General features: G+C 37.0%; 1 protein-coding gene across 1 annotated transcript; it reads right to left on the minus strand.

Moving 5' to 3' along the window:
* On the minus strand, positions 1-22519 carry si:dkey-91i10.3 (cytochrome P450). The gene is made up of 9 exons (XM_038277748.1): positions 22122-22519; positions 18705-18895; positions 14161-14360; positions 8918-9115; positions 5959-6122; positions 5630-5796; positions 3039-3120; positions 1345-1551; positions 1-1173 (listed from the first exon to the last, which is right to left on the minus strand). Exons 1-9 carry the CDS (start codon positions 22365-22367, stop codon positions 1027-1029), a joined length of 1602 nt encoding a protein of 533 aa, XP_038133676.1. The 5' UTR covers positions 22368-22519; the 3' UTR covers positions 1-1026.
* Positions 22520-23553: the final 1034 nt, after the last annotated feature.

Here is a 23553-nt window from a genome sequence, read left to right on the forward strand (position 1 = left end):
TGTACAAGTCCATAGATAAGCCGCATTGTTAGGTCGAAAAATGGGGAAAAAGTCGCGGCTTATAGTGCGAAAATTACGGTAATTTAAATGTCAAAATCAAGAAGACATAGACTGGTTTGGTTATCGACACCATATAGAGTAAAAGTTGTTCTGCATAGCTGATTATTGACCCCAACACTTGAGCAGATTTACACTCAGTGTAGTTGGAAATAATTACAATTTCTCACTGTGTGGGAAGCTAGAAAACGGACGATCCTGGATAAAACAAGCAATTTTCCACCTAAACTGACTGGCTGGAATGGACAAAAACTAATAACTAAACCTTTTTTTTGGTTTTGATTTTGTGCATACATCCCAGCGAGCACAGTAGCCTTAAGCATGGCGGTGGCAGTATTATGCTGTACTGATGTTTTTCTTCTATGTGTTTTCTTAACTTTCACTTTGCAATAACACCAGACTTTATGTGTCAGTATCTCTTAAATTAAAACGAAAATTACTTTTAAGTAAAGTTGTGGCACGACAGAAGTACGGCTATTTAGCACAAGTTTAATACAAGAAAAAATAAGTGATTTTTCCCTTTAAATTGATATAAAAGCACATCTATATAAGGCCCGCTTCATGTGCAAACCCTATTAAACAGAAATTTTTTTCTAAAATCTCTCCTGATGTTTCCAAACAAAAACCCTATAAAATAGAAAGCTGATTAAAAGATGTGTTCCCTTTCTAAGGCAGTGGCATATGAAATAAGGACATGAATCAGTTTTGCATTTGCAACGATTTGTGCAAACTAAAACCTTACATCTCCAAAAGGGTGGATTAAAAGAAACTGCAGGACAGAGTCTTCAGATTTACAAGAAGAGAAGGTTTAGCTGTGCTCTCTGCCCCGCCCATCCAGCCTGTGCTGTAAACCTCAGTGCTTTATTCCTCTTACTGTTTATGCAGTTGAACTCTGCAGAAACAAAGAGCTTAGTAACACGACAGCAGAGCGGCGTGAATACCAAACAGCCCAGATATAAAAGAATCTGATTATGCTGTCGCTCTCTCCTCGACCGGAGCAGCTACTCTGTCCAGAAACTGGAGGTTGATTGGCGTGGCGGGACACAGCAGAGTTCTGGTGATCGGCTTTACTGTCTTCCCAGCAGGGTCTGGCCTAACCTCGTAGTGCTTTATCACCTAAAATATAAGGCAAAGAGAGGATTGTTTATGTCAAACACTCAACTTTAACTGTGGCTTTTGAGCTGAGAGTGAATTAAACTCAAGATAAAAACACCAGCAAAAGAGCTGCTGAGTTTAACTAATCCTGAAACAGAGTATTATGTGAGGCGTACAGATGGAAGGACTGACCCTGGACAAAAGGAGGTACATCTCCAGCTCGGCCAACCTCCGCCCTAAACAGGCCCGGATCCCGAAACCAAACGGCACCGATCCGAAGGGGTGCTGCTTGGTCCTGTCATCGCCGCCTCGGAGCCAGCGCTGCGGCAGGAAGGTGTGAGGATCAGGGAAGATGCTGTCGTCGTAGGAAACGGCGTAGTAGCACAGGTGGAACAGAGTCTACAAGGCACAGAAAGTTAGAAACGACAAAACAACATGTCCAGTTTAAACTGTTTACATGGACACACTATAAAAGGACGTATCAGGTTGGTTTTTAACTGTCTGACACAAAATCAGACAAACTTTTCTTTAATTTTTTCATGAATAATTCTCAATAAAATCAATTCTCTATATATGTTAGAGAAAATAATGCACTGTTTTCAAATTAAAATGCTTATTTAGTGCTTTGAAATTATTTAACTACATTTAGTGATTTTTTGAGGTTTTATAAGCTTTTATTTATACGTGATTTAATGGATATAATTTATGATTTGGAATAGCTAAAACAAGTCCTGATTTAAGTGGGCATTCTTCTACCTGCTCCCATATTCATATATATATATATATATATATATATATATATATATATATATATATATATATCTTCTATATATACAGAAGAGCTATCTTTATGTGTATATATGTTTATCTTTATTACCTTGTGTGGTTGGTTGTATATATATATATATATATATATATATATATATAAAACTGTAACTGGAGTGTGTAACAAAAGTAAGTATTAAAATATTTCTGATTCTGATTCTGATAAGCATGCTTGTAGCGACAGTGGAGAGGAAAAACTCCATTTTAACAGGAAGAAACCTCCAGCAGAACCAGACTCAGTGTGAGCGGCCATCTGCTGAGGCTGACTGGGGTTCAGTTCTTACCAGGAATAGTAATTATTTTAGCGACACTCAGGCTAATGCAACATCTAAAGAACATCTTTGTTGAAGATTAGTAGTTATGTTAACCCTTAGAAGGCTAAAGCTTCATAGTTTTAACAGTTTCACCCATGACATCCACTTAAATGATGTTATATTAGGGTTTAATAAATTAAAAGTGATTTATATAAAGAATAGAATCCAGAACTTAATTTCAGAAATATGTAAAACAAACAAATTAAAAAGTTCAAAGGAAGTAGAGAAAACATCTTTATACAAGGAAACATTTACATCTTATTTAAACAGACAAAAGCACAAGATCTATGAGAGAGAAATATTCAAAAGGTCAATGTGTCGTTTCATTAAGGTGTTTATCCAAAAATAAACAGTAAGAAAATGAAATATTTATTCTGGATATAACTCTGGGACTCCTTTGATAGAGATCCTGCACCTCAATCTTTAACTGTTGTATAGAACTGAATGGTTCTCGTTTACTTTCGCCACTGATGCTGACTCAGATACACCTGATAGATTCCAAAATTCCTGATAGATTCCAAAATATTAACTACAGCAGATACAGTATATAAATCTAAATAAAGGTAATACTTTATCCTAAAGTCAGTTTGTTAAGTTTTTTTTTACTTTGTGTTATTCATCTAAAAATCAATCATTATAATAATATCGAAATTGAAATATCTGTGCAACAAGAGTGAATCTGAAGATGGTCCTGTTTACTGGCAGAGCCTCTATTCTTACCAGAAAGCTGGGAACCTCTTTTCTCACCTTTTTGGGAAAGAGATGATCTCCAACTACGATCTCATTTTCAGCTGTGACACGAGCATTTCCTGGAACTACCGGATACAGCCTGGAGAGCAGAGAATTCACAGTGTTAGAGACACATCCTTTAGTTCCAGCCTGTTCACCCAGAACTAGAACCAAACATTGAGAAGCGGCATTTAGTTTATATGCTCCACTGATCTGGAACAAACTCCCAGAAGACTGGAAAAGTGCTGAAAGCCTGAGTTCTTTTAAATCAAAGTTAAAAAGCCATTTATTTAGAGCTGCCTTTGACTGTTGGAGTTAAACTGTTAACTGAGGTATTTTAGTTTAAGGCTGTGGTCCAGCTAGTTTATATTTTCCTTCTATCATGTCTTTATCTTCATTTGCTCTATTTCTGCTTTTATTTTCTTCTGTTTTATTCTTTATTTATGTAAAGCACTCTGAATTGTCCTGGCGCTGAATTGTGCTATAGATAGCTTATAAAGGTATTTCACATATAATAGAGTTAAAAGGTTTTATTTTCTTTGCAAACGGGGTTAAATAAATAAATCTTCTTGCTAAGAAGAAAATTTGTAGTTTTCTTTATTTTTACATCATTGTGACTCAAAAACAGATAAAATTGAGTGCTTTATTTTAAAACATCCTGCGGGTTGGTATAAGATTATTTATAATGCACAGAAAAGCAGCCAACCTTTTCTTTAACTCATCATCTTCAACAATAAGCAACTAAACTTTCCCATTTTAATTCATTTAATATCATCAAAACTATTTGCTTAAAGGCCAAATGAAAGACTATTTTATTTGATTTCTGTTAGAATATGTTTCTATTTAGTAAAATTGCGTTTTAACGTTTTTTTATATAGTACCAGCAAGAATTTAAAACTATTTTAACTCTGCTCTTTATTTGATTTAACAGTGATAATACTTAGTTTCCAAAATATTTCCGCATTCTGTTGATCTGATATTTACGGATTAAGACAAATGTTGTCTCTAGATGTTCATATTTAGGGTGGCCTGTACTTACCACAGTATTTGGTTTTAAACAAGGTGCCTTTTTCCCAGTTAAATTCCCATATATGGGCTCAGCCCCCAATGTTCCCAGATCCAGGGAACGCTCCTGCAATTGATCCCTGATATAAGCTCCCATTTTGTTTCTTTTTTTCTTGGAGCCCATATTGCTTTCTCTTCCACCTCCGCTGCCATGATCAGTGCTTCTCTTTGCTGGCCTTCAGCCCGACCCTCTCCAACCATTGGTAGGATTTCATCATATTAGCCGCTTCAGCTATCTGTTAGTGGAACATCCCATGCAGGTTTTTTCCTCCCATGATGGTTCATCCAGTTCCTTAATTTCCAGCTTCCACCGTATGAGACATTCCCGATGTCCTTCCTGGCTTGGGGACGTTTTCCTGATGTATTCTTGGAGTTTAGATGGTGGCTGTGATGCTCACTAATATAGAGTATAGTCTGTGGATACTGGATTTCCTGCTATTGTTAGTGGCTTTCATGATTTAACATGCCATTCCTCCTTTGGCCAACTTATTATTCCAGCAGGGTATCTGATTACCAGCAGGCATAGCTGTTAAATAACCTGGACTTTGTTCCTACCATTTAGCTGACTTCTCAGAACAGGCCTTACTAGTTGCAGGTATTTTGGCTGTTGCAGCTTTCCTTATGGCCTCTTCTTGGTTCCCATTTCCCTTTGGTATTCCAAGGTTCTTGTAGCTCCCTTCCTCACCTGCTATTCCCTCTATTGCTGTCTGATAGATCAGTGTCTACTTCTGCAGAAAGTCAGTGCGCTGAACCAGGAAGTAACAATCTAACAATTGAAATCGGACAATGGATTGTTATCTGATTTCTCATTTTGGTTCAGTAACAAAAACTGGTTATACTGTTGTTTTATACGGCGTCCAAAACCTGCGGCTCCAGATCCATGAGTGGCTCTTTGGACCTCCTATAATGGCTCTTAATCCTGGCTAAAATTGATTAAGAAACCAAGTAGATTCTGAGAACAGTGAAATAACAAACCAGTTTTAGAGGCTTTAGCAGTTCTTTCATAGCTTAATGAAATGGAATACCCTCAATAAAATTACATTAGAAAGAATCAACATGTTTAAAGGTCTTTTTTTTGTTTTACATAAACATCAACAAATCCTCTTAGTGCAAACTCCATGTGTTTTTCTTTATTCTAATAACTGAAATAAAGTTCTAGGTGTTTTCAATTCTTTGAGATTGAAATACTTTTACAACGGGAAATATTTAACCAAAATGAGTTGTCTTTTAATCAAAAAGCTCATGTAATACCTTTGGCTCTAATTGACTGTTTTTCAGCTGCATTCAGGGCAAAATGGCTCTCTGGGTTTTGAAAGCAGCAGAGCCCTGCCTATTCCATGCTGAATGCATGGATGAATGGGCGGACACATGAACATATCGGAAGAAGCCAAATCATTAATAAAAATAAAATGCGACTATCATCAAAATTATGTCCGATGTATTGGTCTACTTCTAGTCAGGATGTCAGACCTTCACCAGGCAACATAAATGCAGACAAAAACACAAACCCATCAAATAAATAAATATAAAAATCTGTCTCTAACCGGAGCGTTTCTCTGATGACGGCCTTCAGTAACGGCATCTTGTTAATGTCTTCGCTGCTCGGCACCTTGTCTCCAGGACAGGCACTGATCACCTCCTGGTATAACTGCTCCTGGATCTCTGGCTCCTTTGCCAAGTGGTAGAGCGACCAGGAGATGGTGTTGGAAGTCTGAAAGAAAGAAGAGGCAGAAGAAGTGTGAAGTGCAAGGAGCTCCTAGTGCTTTGATAAAAAAAGAAGACATGAGTTAAAGAGATATTTTATTTAAACAGATTGTAAGATTTTATTAGACTGATTTTAAACACTCGTGCTGAGTCAGCTGACACATCCTACCGTGTCTACTCCTGCTAGGAGGAGCTCCGTGATGCTCCCCAGGATCTCAGTGACCGTCATCTGTTCACTGAGCAGCAGGTGCGTGAGGTAAGCTCCCTCCATGCTCTTGTCCAGGTCCATGTTCTGCTGGATCTCTTCTATTTTTTTATTTACCAACTTCTCAGCTGAAAAACAAGAAATCCTTTCACTTACTTCTCAGAAGATGGATAAAACATGTTCTCCACTAGGTGGCAGAAAAGAGACACTGGGAGGAATCAGGCTGCAGCTCTGAATTAGGTTAAGGTCAGAGGAACCTGGATGTTGGACTTTGCCTTTTTGAAAGAGTCATAAGCGGGTGTTAACCTTGAAAGGGTTAGATAATGGTGCCTGAAAAACGGCCTTGGAATCTGACCTCAGCTAACCTTGCTGGAAATGAATATGTAACAGGGTGTTTTAAAACTGTTCCATTGTTGTTTAACTGTATTGTTCTTATATGGCTCTGAACTCTTAGGAATTACTGGTAGACCCTTTTTTAAATTACGACCAGGGGCCCTAGACATGGCTCCTGTAAAAAACTATAGACAATTTCTAAAACTATAGACAATTTCAACTATAGACAAGTTCTTTAGACTGGTTTTAAATTTAAATACTAGGGTTTTTCATCAATTTACAAACAGCATGCTCTGCAAAAGGAAGATTATACATGTGAAAGAGAAGGAAGGATGTGAAAGAGAAGGAAGGAAGGAAGGAAGGAAGGAACGAACGAACGAACGAACGAACGAACGAACGAACGAACGAACGAACGAACGAACGGAGGAAGGAACAAATGGAGGAAGGAACAAACGCAGGAAGGAATGAAGGATACTTTAAGGAACGAAGGAAGGAACAACACTTGAAGGAACGATACTTGACGGAACGAACGAAAAGAGGAACAATACTTGAAGGAAGGAAGGAACGAACGAACGTAGGAACAAAGGCCGGAACGAACAAATGGAGGAAGAAACGAAGGCTACTTTAAGGAACAAACAAAGGAATTATACTTGAAAAAAGAAAGGAAGGAAGGAACAAAGGAATGAACGAAGGACGGAACGGAGTAAAGGATACTTTAAGGAACGAAGGAAGGAACGACACTTGAAGGAACGATACTTGAAGCAACGAACGAAAGAAGGAACAATACTTGAAGGAAGGAAGGAAGGAAGGAAGGAAGGAAGGAAGGAAGGAAGGAAGGAAGGAAGGAAGGAAGGAAGGAAGGAACAAACAAACGAACGAGGGAACGAACAAACGAAGGAAGGAAGGAACGAACGAAGGAAGGAAGGAAGGAACGAACGAAGGACAGAACAAACAAACGGAGGCAGGAATGAAGGCTACTTTAAGGAACAAACGAAGGAATTATACTTGAAAAAAGAAAGGAAGGAAGGAACAAAGGAATGAACAAAGGACGGAACGGAGTAAAGGATACTTTAAGGAACGAAGGAAGGAACGACACTTGAAGGAACGATACTTGACGCAACGAACGAAAGAAGGAACAATACTTGAAGGAAGGAAGGAACAAACGAACGAAGGAAGGAAGGAAGGAAGGAAGGAAGGAAGGAAGGAAGGAAGGAAGGAAGGAAGGAAGGAAGGAAGGAAGGAAGGAAGGAAGGAAGGAAGGAAGGAAGGAAGGAAGGAAGGAAGGAAGGAAGGACAGAACAAACAATCGGAGGCAGGAATGAAGGCTACTTTAAGGAACAAACGAAGGAATTATACTAGAAAAAAGAAAGGAAGGAAGGAAGGAACAAAGAAACAAAGGACGGAACGAACGAATGAAGGAACGGAGGAAGGAATGAAGGATACTTTAAGGAACTAAGGAAGGAACAACACTTGAAGGAACGATACTTGACGGAACAAACGAAAGAAGGAAGAACACTTGAAGGAAGGAAGGAAGGAAGGAAGGAACAAACGAAGGAACGAACGAAGGAACGAAGGAAGGTAGGAAGGAAGGAAGGAAGGAAGGAACGAAGGAAGGTAGGAAGGAAGGAACGAACAAACGAACAAACGAACGAAGGACGGAACGAACAAACGGAGGAAGGAATGAAGGCTACTTTAAGGAATGCACAAAGGAATTATACTTGAGAAAAGAAAGGAAGGAAGGAACAAAGGAACGAACGAAGGACGGAACGGAGGAAGGAATGAAGGATACTTTAAGTAAGGAAGGAAGGAACAACACTTGAAGGAACGATACTTGACGGAACGAACGAAAGAAGGAACAATATTTGAAGGAAGGAAGGAAGAAAGAGGGAAGAATATGTACAGGAAAACATGAACAGGAAAGAACAAAGCCTCCACAAATACAAAGAAGGATGAGAGGAAGTAAAGAAATAATAAGAAAATGCAGCAACTGTACAATATTCAAAGATAACAAAGGAAATACAAACTGATTATTATTATAATCTGATTATTTCATACTTTCCCAGGCTGCATAAAAACCTTGTATTAGTGAATATCCATCTGTCCAATGATACACACCATGAGGTATTTGACCCATGTTTGGGTATTTTTCAGGACATGCTTCTAAGCTTTACATTTCTGTTTTGAGATTTTAACTTACTTTATCTGTAACTTTTAATTCTGTGCATATTTATTATCAGTAACAAAGCTTGAAACTTCAATTTAACTTAACTTTCTATTCAATAAAATTAAATGTTAATAAACATTTGAGCTGCTTCCATATTTGCTTGGAAACGGCCAGATCTGCTTATTGTTGCATAGTTTTTTTTTCATAATTTCTGTCATGTTATTGTTTTACACACAGGGTGAATTATCTTCAGACATGGGAATGTATATCTATCATAAGCTCCAAGCCCTGACACAACTGTAAAGGGAATAATTGTCAAAAAAGTAATATTTAAGGCCTCAAACTTTGCTTATAAATTTCAAAAACTGTTTATAAAAATACACTAAATCAGCTTTTTGGTTATTATCTTAAAAGCCCATTGCTCACCAACTTTGAAAAGATGATCCCAGGTAGCAATGAACTGTTTCCAAAAAGGTAAGTAAGGCCAGAGGGACTTGGGGAAGAGGACGATGATGGGGGAGAGCCGGAACATCTCCCCGACTGAGAAGATAAACTTCTGAGTTTCCTCAGGTATAACTTCCTCCATGCAGCCCATACGAGTCTCGAACAAAACCGAGCAGATACCTGGACAGAAAAGTAAGACAATTAATGCAAATACTAACTTACTTTAACCCTTTAAAGCCTGATCCAAGAATAAAACAAAACAGAAAATTACTTTTTTTTTGGTTTGAAGTCCTTATTTGCCCTTTTAACAAAATATGTAAAAATAAAAAAGAGAAATACATTTTTGATATTAATAACTTATTACTATGCGATAAGTCAAGATTATTTTTTGTGTAGTCTTCTACTGGCTGTCATCAGGTACATCTGATTGTGTACAATAGGATTTTAAGCAAAGTTCTTTCCATTAAATTATGCAAAAAGTGTCAGATGTAAAACATTTCAGAAACCGTATGTATCAAATATGATACATTTGGCATTACAGGGTTAAACAGCACTGAACAGATAACCATTAAGAAAACTGGATATATGATCCGGAGCAGTTGAGACTGAAAAATACAGATATTTTAACATGATTTTCTCAGCCTTAAGAAATAAATAAATACAATATTATTCCACTTAAAAACATAAGAATACCAACCTATTTGTATCTATTTTCGAAGCAGTAATTACCAATCCCATTAAAGAGAAAAGAGAAAGAAGAGGTTTTATGATGTTTTCACGATTAGTGACATCAACTGATTATTCTGCAGATTGCAACCGATTAAAAAAAAACAAGCAAAAAGGGCAAAAACCTCAAAAAAATAAAACATATATGTGAAAACAGACCAAATGTTTGGCTTGTTAATTTCGGGCCGCTCTGTGAATGGGGATGAAACATGAATTTATGAAGCATTTATATATTGCATTGCATTTAGATGAAATATTTGTTGTGATCTCGGTGCTGATGGCTGGCTTAATTGCTCATTTCATTCACCTGTCTAACTCTGCTTGGTTCCTCATTACTGCTCATCTGATCCACCTGCTCCTGCCTTTATTTAAGCTGCTTGTTCCCAGTCGTCAGTGCCAGATTATTCTTGAGCCTTTGGTGTGAGAGTTTTCTAGCTCTACTTATGGTGTTCTGATTGTCTGTTCCTGACCCGTTTCTGTCTTTGGACCTTTGCGCCTGCCTGACCCTGTTCTGATCCGTTTGCCTGACCTGTCTTCGGATTCTGCTGGATTCTACTGTGGACTGAACCTGAATCTGCCTCTTTTACTTCGCCTTACTTCAACCTCATTCTCTGGGCACGGACTGAACTCTAAACGAGGTTAGTGACTCACATGTTCAGATCATCCTCTGTCAGGTTTTTCGTGGTCACTAACCTGTGTTTCCTCTCGCCAGTGTTACCTCCCTTGGATGCCCTAGCCACTGTTGCTGCAGGTCTGCAAACTGTTCGTCGCTGCATTATCCCACTTTGTCTTGCCTGAATACTGGGTCCCTCCGTCTCAGTCATCACAGTATTGTAGAACTGAATAAAAACAGCTTGACTGTTTGTAAATAAGCTGTCTAAAATAACATAAAGAGTAAGCTCTTCTCTGTCTATTTGGGATCCAAAGTCCTTTTACCCATAAAACAAAACTGGTTTCAGACACTCATTAGACAAAGATAACAAAACCACAAGAGTTAAACAACAAATCTTCCAACTGCAGGTTTTGTTATCTTTGGACACATCTGCTCAGTACGTTTTGTTCTATTTTACGTCATTGTATGAATATGTTAAAACTTTATATATGGCAGAAAAAGAAAAGGAGTGGAGTATATTAATCATAAAGCTAGTAGTTAAAGCAATATGGATGAGGGTCCTTTTTTTTGCTTAGTTTGAAAGAAATAAGTCTAAAGTATCGACTTTTAGGAAATGATGGCAATATTTTTCCAAATGGAGCCTAGGTGGAAGTTCAACTGAAGAAACTGATTGCTCGCCTTCATCTGCCTACGACACAGCCAATCAGCTTTGAACCACACCTCCATGATAGCCAATCGCCATCCAAAGTTCATCTTAAAAAGCCTTCGATCCACAACTTGTCTGCTCCTGTGCGCAGGTGGTGGTTGCGCTGAGTGACCTCATTCAGATGACACCGTTCCACCCACCTCCAGCCCCTCCTCCACCATAGTAGCTAAAACTTCATCAGAGTTGTCTGCCGGCGGCTTCTGTTCCCAACGGGGAGTTTTTCCTCTCCACTGTCGCTTCCTCTTTGCATATCATGGACAGGTTCTCTCAACCTGTGTTATCCAAACTGCACTTCAATCTTCCAGGTCCCATAGTGAAGCTCTAGAATCAGCTCACGCAGTCCACTGGATCTCCCCATAAAGCTCAGCATACCATCTCGTTAAGCAGTCTACAGACTGACCAACTTCATCTATCTCCACTCCACCACCAGTTTCAGGCCTGGGGGGAAACAGCCCTGTGCTTTGCTCCTGTTCACGCATATCCAAGTAATTGTATCAATAAATTTCTTCTAATTGTGTTTTCTCTTTGTGTGAGCTTTTCAGATTGAAATAAATATATCTATAACTCTAATTTAAGCTGCATTTTATAAAAAAAAAAAATGAAGTCTAAAAAACAGGGAAGAGAGATACACAACATCAAAAAGAAGGAAACAGGATTTCACCTAAAGAGTCATTTCTTAATTCATCAAATCACATAAAGGTAACTTAAAAACAGCTGCTTGATGTAGAAAATCCCAAAATTTTTTTTACAAATCAGGATAAAAATTGAAGCAAACATAGTAGTCTGTAATAAAAGAAACGCACATTTTTCTATAATTTGCATTAAAAGAAAAATGTTAAAATATTTATCAGATCTCAGATTTATCATTCTGGACTATTAGTCAGGGGTTTCATCCCTTCTGACCTAATGCACTACAATAATCCAAAGCACAAGGTTATTTCCAGTATCTAATCAGTTCTGAAGGCCAAAGAGTCAGCAGCCGGTTCAAAGATAACTCCCTGAATGACAAGTGATCAAACATCAACATGTCGTTGCTACACAAGTGCTTTTCTGTTCCACAGCTGTGCAGGAAAGCAGATGACAATTAAATCACCTACCGTTACACACTCCCCTCGTATTTTATGTGTTTTTTATGACAAAAAAAGTATGTAATTTTTTTTTCTATTTATTCAGGTGAAAGTATAACACAAAGTATGAAAAACTACAAAAATGGACAGCAAATTATAACAGATTATGTTCCTTTTTATAAAAAAAATCAAGCATAAATTTCAGTCCCCCCACGCTGAAAATAAAATAAAATCGGTGCAACCAGCCACATGCAGAGGACACCGTATGTGTAGATAAATGCATTATTGCCCAACAATCAGCCAGGCACGTAGAGCACTAATTGAAAAAGACAGCTTTAGTCACTTTGGAAGAGCTGCATAGATTCTCAGCTCAGGTGAGAGAATTTGTTGCAAACGGCTTTTCTCTATGCTAACCGTAAAAAAAGGTTTATTTACTCTACAAAGCGCTGCCAGGAATGTAGGAGACAAAGCAAACATGGAAAGAAGACTCTCTGCCTGGAGGAGACCCAATTCTATTTAACCATTTCCCTTGTAGTGAAACAAGGTGGTGGCAGCATAATGCTGAGGATGCTTTTCTCCTACAGAAACAGGGAAGCGAATCAGTGCTGATAAGAGGTCAGAAAAACTAGTAGAAGAAAGGCGCATAATAGGAGCTACAATATTTTATTTCTCTTTGGAATTTAATTAAATAGTTTTAAATTTGAACAGATTTTACATAAATGCATAGCTGTCTGTTAGGAAGGCTATTTTTTAATATATTTATTTGTAAAACATAGAGGGAATGTAGGGTAGTGGCACAGATGTAACACCATGTGTTTGTCCTGGGTTTGAATGCCAGCCTGGAGTTTTTCTGCATGTTCTCTGGTTGCATGTTCTAGCTCTAGCTCCAGTCAGGTACTCTCTCACTTCCTTAAAAAAAAAACATACGTTTCTACATAAATGTAAGGTTGATTGGTTTCTTTAAAGTTAGCCTGGCCACCCAAACTGACTCAGCCCATAAACTGGAAGGAGCAGGTAGAGCCTGATTTCAAGGGCAGCACCAGAGCAAGACTAAGTCAATGGAAACAGGCAGAACCAATCAGCTATCTATAGAGCCGATGCAAAAATGTCTTCTTTGAAAAAGAAGCCTTACAGGAGCCAGTTGTTGAAAGTTTAATAATACATCCAGCTCATTTTGGACACAATAAAGAACACCATTAACCCTTTATAGGCCACTTTACCTTTTTAGATCGCTTGCATACCCCTTACAAATGGAGTCCCTCCATCCCTCAGTGAGGTCTAGAAGAACAAGATCTATATCCAGCCATTCAGAAAAGATGCTGCTACATGGCTGTACATCTTACTGTGGCATTTGACCAATTAGATGAGCCCTTGAATGATATATTACCTACTGGAAATTAAGTTGGAGAAAAAAGTTAAGAAAAAAGGTAAAAAGCTAATTGAAAAAGTTAAGGAGCCTAGTTAACAATTATATTTAGGTTTATAAACTAAAAAATGTAAGTGCCAGTATCAGCATTAATGCCTGTAAGGTTATGTTGTACCAAAAAACGTGTTTCTGTCGCTCTCACAGTGTTTTTCATGAATTTCTTATAGAAGCACTTTTGTTTTTTTTTGTCTCAATATATTCGGGCAAGTTGGCGTTTCTTGTTATTACATTGACATAAATTTGTGCTGTCAAAATATCCATATTTTTTTAACGTTATAAAGGTAATAAGGTCTTGTCCTGGATTCCAATAACACTATTGGCTTGAAATGTTGATTTTCAAAGTATTTCACTGAGTTTCCTATAAAGGGTTAAAACATGTAATCCTCAGTGTTATGGTTACAGAAAACGTCTGCTGCATGATGCCAGCATTAATTCCCGCCTCCTGCTCTGTGATTGGTCTGTTTTAGAGCGAAGAGTCTGAGTCTTGTCCGACTGATGTACGTCAGTGTAAGGCTGGACAGTCTACTTTTAAATACCCTAAAGGAATGCCCTCATTGACTGCAGGAGATAAAAGTTGCTGATTTCATCCACATACATCCAACCTTCTACCCCTGCTGTTTCCAAGACAACCATAATATCTTCTATTTTTAAGTTTAAACGAAAGCAGTTTGTTTACCGTCAGCTTACCTTCAAATGCAAATTTATAGAGCTCCTCCGTCAGGTCATTCACCATGACCCCCTGTCCGCTGGTTTCCCTCAGCCAGGCCACGCGGCGGATGAAGTCCGTCACCACTTCGTTGATGGTGTTAGAGTATGAAGAGACGTGTTTGGGCTTCAGCATCCGAGGGTTCAGGATGCTGCGGATCCTCTGCCACTTGGCTCCCATCCTGCAAACCGGGACGAGGGAATTAAACAGATTTACAAAAAGACTGGAGAAAAAACTTATGATCAAGAGCTGAGCTTTCTAAGCATAACACTTTATAGAGTAAACTATAAACAGTTTTTCTTTCTTATCTTGTGTTTACATTCCTTAAAATTAGTCTGTATTGCAATATATTTAGTGGAAGCAATATTCTGAATGATGGTAGTAGTCTTTTTTGACAGTATTATATGTATGATGCTATTAAATGCTCATTCAGGGATATCCTCATTGGAAAATATAACATAGAATAAATACAGCAGGTAATAAATGATAGTACTTTGGATATCTGATTTCTTAGCAGTATTCTGGGATGGAGAGCTGGCTGGCTGAGATAACGCAGGCAGAGAATCGTGTCGTTGCCAGATAAAAAATAACAGTTAGCTGCTTTAATGATTCTCCCCTAAAAGCTGCATGCCCAGACAGATCCACTCAGCAGTTAACAATGGCGTGCAACTATTACAGGAATTCATTTCAGGAGCAAAATATTATTTTTCTTGGACTGTATGTTGTGTTGGTAGCCAGCTGCAGGATAGTTCCCTAAAGCTCTCTCATACTGGTCTCTCTCTTCAATGCTGTTCCTGCAGGTTCTGCAACAGGAGGACCAGCAGGTTCTGCAACAGCTTATTCCCCGCTGCCATGAGACTGTTAAACTACTGAAAACTAATCAAGTCACAAATCAATACTCTGCACCACACCGTAAACATCATACTTGCACTACATGGCAAATTTTCAAATCCCTTTAATTACATATAATTCAACTCAGTGTTCTACTGAATTTTGCACCACATTTATCTATTCTTGCACTGCTCTGAACCTTCCACATCAATGCCTTTTGCATCATGTCTCTCCTACACTGTTCACATTCTGATCACTTCTGCACTTTATTGATGGAAATGTTCATTTCACTGCTAAGCTGCTGTCCAAAAGCTGTATGTATTGAAATTTCATTTTTTATATACCGTACTCTGTATATAAAATGACAATAAAGTTTGTGTAAGTCTAAGTGGAGGCTACAGTCATCTTGGGTCAATAAACTGAATGGTTTCTTACCCCAACTCTTCAGGTAACGTTTGTTACAAAGAAATGCTCCACATCTATAGCCGGATTAAAACACACTTTTCATCCAAGTTTTCAATACTTTTCCAGAGTCAGATTTGTAGAGTTTTCAGTACTAAAGCTCAAGGTGTAGTTGGGGGTAATATATAATCTGCAAAGGGGGGACAATGAAAAGAGGGAAAGAAAGGGAGGACAGAAGAAAAGATTGCAAGAAAAGAGACGATACAAGAAGAAAAAAGGAAGGACAGGGTAAATGAAGTTAAGAAAGAAGCATTTTATGCACCAACCTATATTAAAAGTACTGAAGTTGGGAAACATCTGCAACATGCAGGGCAGGTTGCATCAAGAACCAGAGTTGGGAAACACTAACAGAGCATCCACCAGCTGCTGGCAGGAATGTAAGTGTTGGGAAGTCTCCAATAACATTCTACAAAGTCAGAACATACAAAGACTTTTTTTGTTCAGTCTCTTTGAACGATTCCCGGCACTTGTTTCCTTCTTTCTCCTCCTACTCCAACCCTACAGGCTTTTTTAGAGCTGAAACCATCGTTTATTAAAATTATCATCAACTATTTGGTAGTCAAATTGAAACGTTACCTAGAGTAGTAGAACAAAGGCTCTAAAACACGCTATTAGCTGAAAGAATAACCGAATTACAGCAGTAAGAAAGACACAATTTTAAGATTTCCCATTGGAGACTGAAAAGATTCATTTTATTCATCTAATTAGTGTATTTGTCAGTATATTGTGCATAATTGAGCCATTTATAATTATCTGAAATTCACAATAGAGACTATTTTTTCTTAATTTCAATGTTAACTTAGTAAATATGTTCATTCTAAAGGAATTGATTAATCCAAAAAAAAAATTGGATAGATTAAATCGATCACTAAAATAATAACTTCAGCCCTAGTTTTTTTTTTTTTTTTTTAGGATGAAGCTCTGGATACTAAAAAAGCAATTAAAGTCAGTTCTGTGTTTGGTTTGATCCTCTTTTTTGATTCTTCTCCAGCAGAACAAGCCTGTAATAAACATTTTCGATTTTACTACCGTAGCAGATGCCGCCTTCTTTTTTACATGAACTATTTTGCATGCAAAATCTTTTAATGCACTTTAAAAAATATGCAGAGTAAACATTTGCATTTATGATGGTAATATAGGTAAGGCATATTTGGAGCCTGCTTTCAAACAGTAGAGTAGATGGCATCAGGCCCAGATCGCTGCTCTTGGCAGCCTGCATTTCAGTGAGCTAAGGAGAAATATTACCCTCCTGAAAATCCACTTCACTGCACTTGGTGACAGATTCAACTCTTTTCCAGCCTTGTTATACATAATCACATTTTTCTTTTAACGTTGTAAATATTTTATTTCAATGGGTCACCCTGTGCACATTGTCATTCACCTCGCACGTCGTTAATGTGGATCTGCCTCTTTTCACCTTCTCCACCTGCAGCAGCTTCCAAGACTCTTCGATCTTCAAACTTCTGCTCGTTAAAGTTATTAAAAATCTCCCCCCATCTGGGGGTTTCAATCCCCACCCGTTCCCTTAAAGCTACCTACGGTGACGAGAATACTTTCAATAAATAACATAAAATAATTACTTAAATGTGTCATTAACTTATTTAAATAAAAAATAATTACAAGAGTTATTTTAGTAAATGTATGATTCATTATATGGGCCTCAAATAAATATCTTGTTTACATTTTATTAAATGAATATAATTACACAAAGCTGAAGCACATCATCAATTAATTCATCAAAGTCAAGGAGGCGGGACTAAGACTGTTTCCATAGAAACTCTGATGCCTATATTCACTTCCTGAAATGAAATCAATATATTTAATTGATGCCCATATAATTCATTAGATACCTATTAAAAAATACTGTATTTATCTCCAGTTTTAGTGGGATGTTTAAATAATTATTTTGTTTATTATTAGTCGGCCTTAGCAGATGGCTGCTCACAATGAGGCTGGTTCTGCTGGAGGTTTCTTCCTGTTTTTCCTCTCCACTGTCGCTACAAGCACGCTTAGTTAATATAATAATATTAATGATTGATTTTTACATGACTAACACAAAGTAAAAAGAAAACTAACAAACTGACTTTAGGATAAAGTATTACCTTTCTTTAGATTTATATACTGTATCTGCTGTAGTTAATATTTTAGAATCTATGACTTAAATCAAATATTTTGGTATAAATTAATCAATCAGATGTATCTGAGTCAGCATCAGTGGTGAAAGTAAACGAGAACCATTCAGTTCTATACAACAGTTAAAGATTGAGGTGCAGGATCTCTATCAAAGGAGTCCCAGAGTTATATCCGGAATAAATATTTCATTTTCTTACTGTTAATTTTTGGATAAACACCTTAATGAAACGACACATTGACCTTTTGAATATTTCTCTCTCATAGATCCTCTGCTTCTGTCTGTTTAAATAAGATGTAAATGTTTCCTTGTATAAAGATGTTTTCTCTACTTCCTTTGAACTTTTTAATTTTCTTGTTTTACATATTTCTGAAATTAAGTTCTGGATTCTATTCTTTATATTAATCACTTTTAATTTATTAAACCCTAATATATCATCATTTAAGTAGATGTCAGGGCTGAAACTGTTAAAACTATGAAGCTTTAGTTTTCTAAGGGTTAACATAACTACTAATCTTCAACAAAGATGTTATTTAGATGTTGCATTAGCCTGAGTGTCGCTAAAATAATTACTATTCCTGGTAAGAACTGAACCCCAGTCGGCCTTGGCAGATGGCCACTCACACTGAGCCTGGTTCTGCTGGAGGTTTCTTCCTGTTAAAAAGGAGTTTTTCCTCTCCACTGTCGCTACACGTATGCTTGGTGAGAGGGGTTGCCTTCGATTCAATGAGTCACTGCAATCAACTGGTTTTCCTTAGATAGAAAACTTTGAATCAATTTGACTGGATGATCTGGTGAACTGTAAAGGGCCTTGAGATGACATATTGAAATAAACTGAATTGAATTGAATCACCCTCCATATGTAGATCAACCTTCTCCTATCTCTCATACCTTCTTAGACTCTCATACCTTCTTAGAACGGCATGTTCTCTTGTTTTTCCTACTTCAAACTATACTGTTCCACGTAGGAAAAACAAGTGTCTGTTTTATTTGGCTTATTTTGGTTGAAATAAAAAAAAAAATTTCACTGTGTCTCTATTCAGGGTGAGAATGTTGAACAAACAAGGCTTGTTTTTGTGTTTTCGGGGATGTTTGGCTTACTCTGTTAGGGGGCCGTGGGCCTTGTTCCTCAGTTCTCTGTAGCCCCTCCAGTGGGGCATTTCGGTCCGGATGGGGTGTCTGCCCTCCTGCCTTAAAACCTGCTCTATGAGCTCAGCACTGGCCACATTCACCACAATCAACGGGCCGTATTTAGACTTCCACAGGTTTCCGTAGATCTTCTTGTGCTCAATCTGTAAGCAAATAAAGGAAGTTCAAAGACTATTCATTGGGTTTTAGAAGTGGAAAAGAAGTTAAAAAGTAAAAAATTCTGAAACACATATGTAAAATTAAGGAAAAAGCTGTAGACTTTGATATTGCTGCTGATTAAGTTCAGCTGTGAGTCAGTGGGAAAAACATTACTGTTGTGAGAAATGTTTGAGGTTGGGTGAGCAGAACCACAGCTCTAATGTCTCTTCCTGTTTTCAGTATCATTGTCTGCTTTGTATTTTAACATGCAACTTTCTGTGTCTTGTTTTCTCAAAAAGGTAATACATAACAAGGAAGTAAAACATGTTACCCATACACATGTAGATTATGAGATATTCTCATTTACTCATCATGAGGTTTTGGATGATACAGGGGACAAAAACATCTCCTGTTCTTCAGGTTCAATTTGCAATGGTTTCTAAGCCAAAACAAGGAGTTTTTCTATAAAGCCTCAAGCTCAACGCTATTTCTGACATTTTAAATTGAAAAAGATTCCTGGACGGGGAGCGATACGTCTTCAAACTTGGAAAAAAAAGTACAGTGGATTGTTTTTTTTTTTTTTACTATTTTGGAATAGCTTTGAATAATCTAAACCCATTTTAATCTAACCAGTGTTGACCTGGGATCTCAGGTTTGATGTAATCTAAGATAGTGTAATCTGCTCAGGGATATCCACTGAAACAGAACCCACAACTGATAAGTCACTGGGACTTATTATCTTTGTTCATAGTTTTTAAATGATTTAAAAATTACGTTGTTGCAAGTTTAGCTTCTATGACCTAATATTCTGAGAATAAAGTTGAAAAATAACGAGAATGAAATCATCATACAACAATGTGTTTCAGAGAGAAAGCCTTAAGCTCCGACCAGCTTTGACACTATTATAATTTGATGCTGCTGTGCTAAAAGATTTCCTTAATTGTCAAACAGATGCTGAAGTATGACTGCCCACATTCCTCGTTTTAGGGAAGAAAGTGCTTCTTGTAGGTGTTGTCATAAAATAGAATTTTATTCTAATAATATTACGACTTTATTTTCACAATATTACAACTTTATTCTCGTAATGTTACAACTATATTCCCTTAAATTTAAGACGTCATTCTCGTAATTTTATGACTTTATTTTCGCAATGTTAGGACTTTATTCTCGCAATATTACGACTTTATTCTCGTAATGTTACAACTTTATTCACTTAAATTTAAGACGTCATTCTCGTAATTTTATGACTTTTTTTTTTTAGAAATGTTAGGACTTTATTCTCGCATTATTACGACTTTATTCTCGTATTGTTACGACTTTATTTTCGTAATTTTATGACTCTTCTTGTTATGTTAAGACTTGATTCTCGTAATATTACAACTTCATTCTCGTAATATTATGACTTTATTTTCATATTGTTACGACTTTATTCATGTAATTTTATGACTATTCTTGATATGTTAAGACTTTATTCTCTTAATATTATGACTTTATTCTCTTAATTTTATGACTTTATTCTCGCAGTATTACAATTTTATTCTCATAATTTTATGACTTTATTCTCGCAGTATTACGGCTTTATTTTCATATTGTTACGACTTTATTCTTGTATTCTCATAATTTTATAACTATTTTTGTTGACACTTTATTCTCGCAATTCTAAAACTTTTTTCTCGTAATGTTACGACTTTATTCTCGTAATATTATGACTTTATTCTCATATTGTTACGTCATTCTCATAATATTACGACTTTATTCTCGTTATTGTATGACATTATTCTCTTATTGTTACCACTTTATTCTCGTATTCTCGTAATTTTATGACTATTCTTGATATGTTAAGACTTTATTCTCGTAATGTTATGACTTTATTCTCTTAATTTTATGACTTTATTCTCGCAATATTACAATTTTATTCTCATAATTTTATGACTTTATTCTTGCAGTATTACGGCTTTATTCTCATATTGTTACGACTTTATTCTTGTATTCTCGTAATATTATGACTATTCTCGTTGACACTTTATTCTCGTAATATTACGACTTTATTCTCATATTGTTACGACTTTATTCTCATACTTTAGGACTTGATTCTCTCAATATTAAGACTTTATCCTCGTAATTTTATGACTTTATTCTCGCAATATTACGACTTTATTTTCATATTGTTAAGACTTTATTCTCGTACTTTTAGGACTTTATTCTCGCAATATTAAGACTTTATCCTCATAATTTTATGACTTTATTCTCTCAATATTAAGACTTTATCCTCGTAATTTTATGACTTTATTCTCGCAATATTACAACTTCATTCTCGTAATTTTCTGACTTCATTCTCGCAATTTTCTGACTTTATTCTCGCAATATTATGACTTTATTTTCATATTTTTATGACTTTATTCTCATATTACAACTTTTACTCTCAAGATAAAAAATATCTAGCCTGACCCTTAATATATTAATCAATGAACTTTTGACCTGTTTTTTGTTTCAATCATTTGTTTGGTGTTCCCATAAAAAAAATAAAAATAATTTAAAACACTGCCCCCCTAAATTTGGTCTAGAACCGCCACTGCAGAAACCTCATTAATAGGGGTGTAGCTACTTTTTTTTTTTTTTTTTTGCACCATGTTTTTCTTTTCCTACCAATGTTTACATTTGATCAATCACTTTTGTAAACCCTGTGTACAAATTGACTATGAAATTGGCCTCTAACCTGTGCCACTACTTTCTATAAAACGCATCTAAACAAAGGAATAAACTGATCGATATTCTATTTTTATGACATATATGTGGAAAACTATTGCAGGTCTATACCGAAGGGAAATATATTCATTAGACTAGACCTAATAATAGGAGTTACGTGATGCTCTTCCTGCAGGGGAAACAGAAACACCGCTGAGTGATATAACACCTATTAATACTATATATGTTTACGGAAACCTTGACTTTTTAATCAGAGTTTTCAAAGAGTTTCCACAGGCTATAAAAAGTTGTAACTGGTATAGGTCTAGTTGATCTAGACCTGTCAAACTTCATAGGAAGCCAACATTTTAAACGGATCTTTTAGATTATTTTTATCATTAATCATATTATTTCTCACAGAATCTAAAACGGGTGTAAGAATGATCCGGTTTAGGTGTGGATCATGTTTTAGATTCACATTTAGCGCTGACCTAGTTTAGCGCAGTCAAGTTCAAATCGGAGGCCAACTTCAGCGTGGGGACTTGCCTGCATTTGCTGCGTTGTTTGAAAGTAGCCCTTCACAAAGAGCCAGTATAAAGTGGTGGCGAAGCTCGGTCCGCCCAGGTCATCTATTGTTTTCTGCTTGCTGACGCCCATCACGGTGCCGCCGCTGGCCGTGGAGGTCTGCCGGCGCTGGGGGGCCCCATGCAGCCCCGCCGCGGCCCCCAAGAGCCCCTCATGTCTGCGGCGGCCCAGCTGCAGACAGATGTTCACCAGAGGTTTCCTCAACATTATGGCGTAGAGTTATCCGCGGTGAGAAGAAGCAAAGCTGCAGTAGCCCCGTAGCTCAGTCCGCCTCTGTGTGTCTGTGGGATGGGGCGGCTGTAAATAATGGCTCCTTGTTTGCAGTTCAGCTCTGTGGACTTTGACAGCTCTCTGCAGAGAGACGTTTGCTGTTTGCTGCACATTCATGCATGCACCTGTAGAGGGGATGATCTCGTCCATGCAGACAAAAAGAAATAGAAAGATGCAGCAGGTTCACTAAAAACAATTTATTTATTTACCTATTTTTTATTCATATTCATTGCTGTCTCATGCAGAGGCGGAGCTAGATTTCTTTCTCTTTTTTTTGTCAGTGGTGGAGGGTGGCCAAAACTGTCTCAGGTGGCTTTAGAGACATAAATATTCTTAAAGTCATATCCTCTCCTTTCTTGCATCTCCCTTACCATTTCCCTTTGTTTTCTGCTTTCCTTATTTTCATTGTCCTCCCTTTGCAGATTAGATATGGCCCCAAAATTAAACTTGAGCTTTAGTATTTTATATTCTAAGGTGAACACAAAATCTGGAAACTCTACAAATCTGACTCTGGAAAAGTATTGAATACTTGGATGAAAATGTGTGTTTTAATCTGACTATAAATATGAAATATTTCTTTGTAAAACACGTTACCTGAAGAGTTGGGGTGAGAAACCATGTCTCATTCAGTTTATTGACCCAAGATCGCTGTAGCCTCCACCTAGACTTACACAAACTTTATTGTCATTTTATAAAAAATGAAATTTCAATACATACAGCTTTTGGACAGCATCTTAGCAGTGAAATGGACATTTCCATTAATAAAGTGCAGAAGTGATCAGAATGTAAACAGTGTAGGAGAGACATGGTGCAAAAGGCATCCATGTGGAAGGTTCAGAGCAGTGCAAAAACAAATAAATAAATGTGGTGCAAAATTCAGTAGAACGCTGAGTTGAATTATATTTAATGAAAGGGTTTTAAAAATTTGCCATGTAGTGCAATTATGATGTTTACGGTGTGATGCAGAGTACTGATTTGTGACTTGATTAGTTTTCAGTAGTTTAACAGCTTTAAGCAGTGGGGAATAAACTGTTGCAGAACCTGCTGGTCCTCCATCGCATAAATGCAGGAACAGCATTGAAGAGAGCGACCAGTATGAGAGAGCTTTAGGGAACTATCCTGC

Source organism: Cyprinodon tularosa, unplaced genomic scaffold (genome assembly GCF_016077235.1).
Source record: "Cyprinodon tularosa strain WSP-4 unplaced genomic scaffold, ASM1607723v1 ctg134, whole genome shotgun sequence".
Lineage (NCBI taxonomy): Eukaryota > Metazoa > Chordata > Actinopteri > Cyprinodontiformes > Cyprinodontidae > Cyprinodon > Cyprinodon tularosa.

What these genes read in the sequence shown, in the direction of transcription:
- si:dkey-91i10.3 (XM_038277748.1), bottom strand. Translation starts at nt 22,367, where the DNA reads ATGTTGAGGAAACCTCTGGTGAACATCTGTCTGCAGCTGGGCCGCCGC. An exon ending in AAACAACGCAGCAAATGCAG is followed by an intron (nt 18,896 to 22,121) that starts GCAAGTCCCCAC and finishes ATTTGCTTACAG; the next exon opens with ATTGAGCACAAGAAGATCTA. An exon ending in TCCTAGCAGGAGTAGACACG is followed by an intron (nt 5,797 to 5,958) that starts GTAGGATGTGTC and finishes TCTTTCTTTCAG; the next exon opens with ACTTCCAACACCATCTCCTG.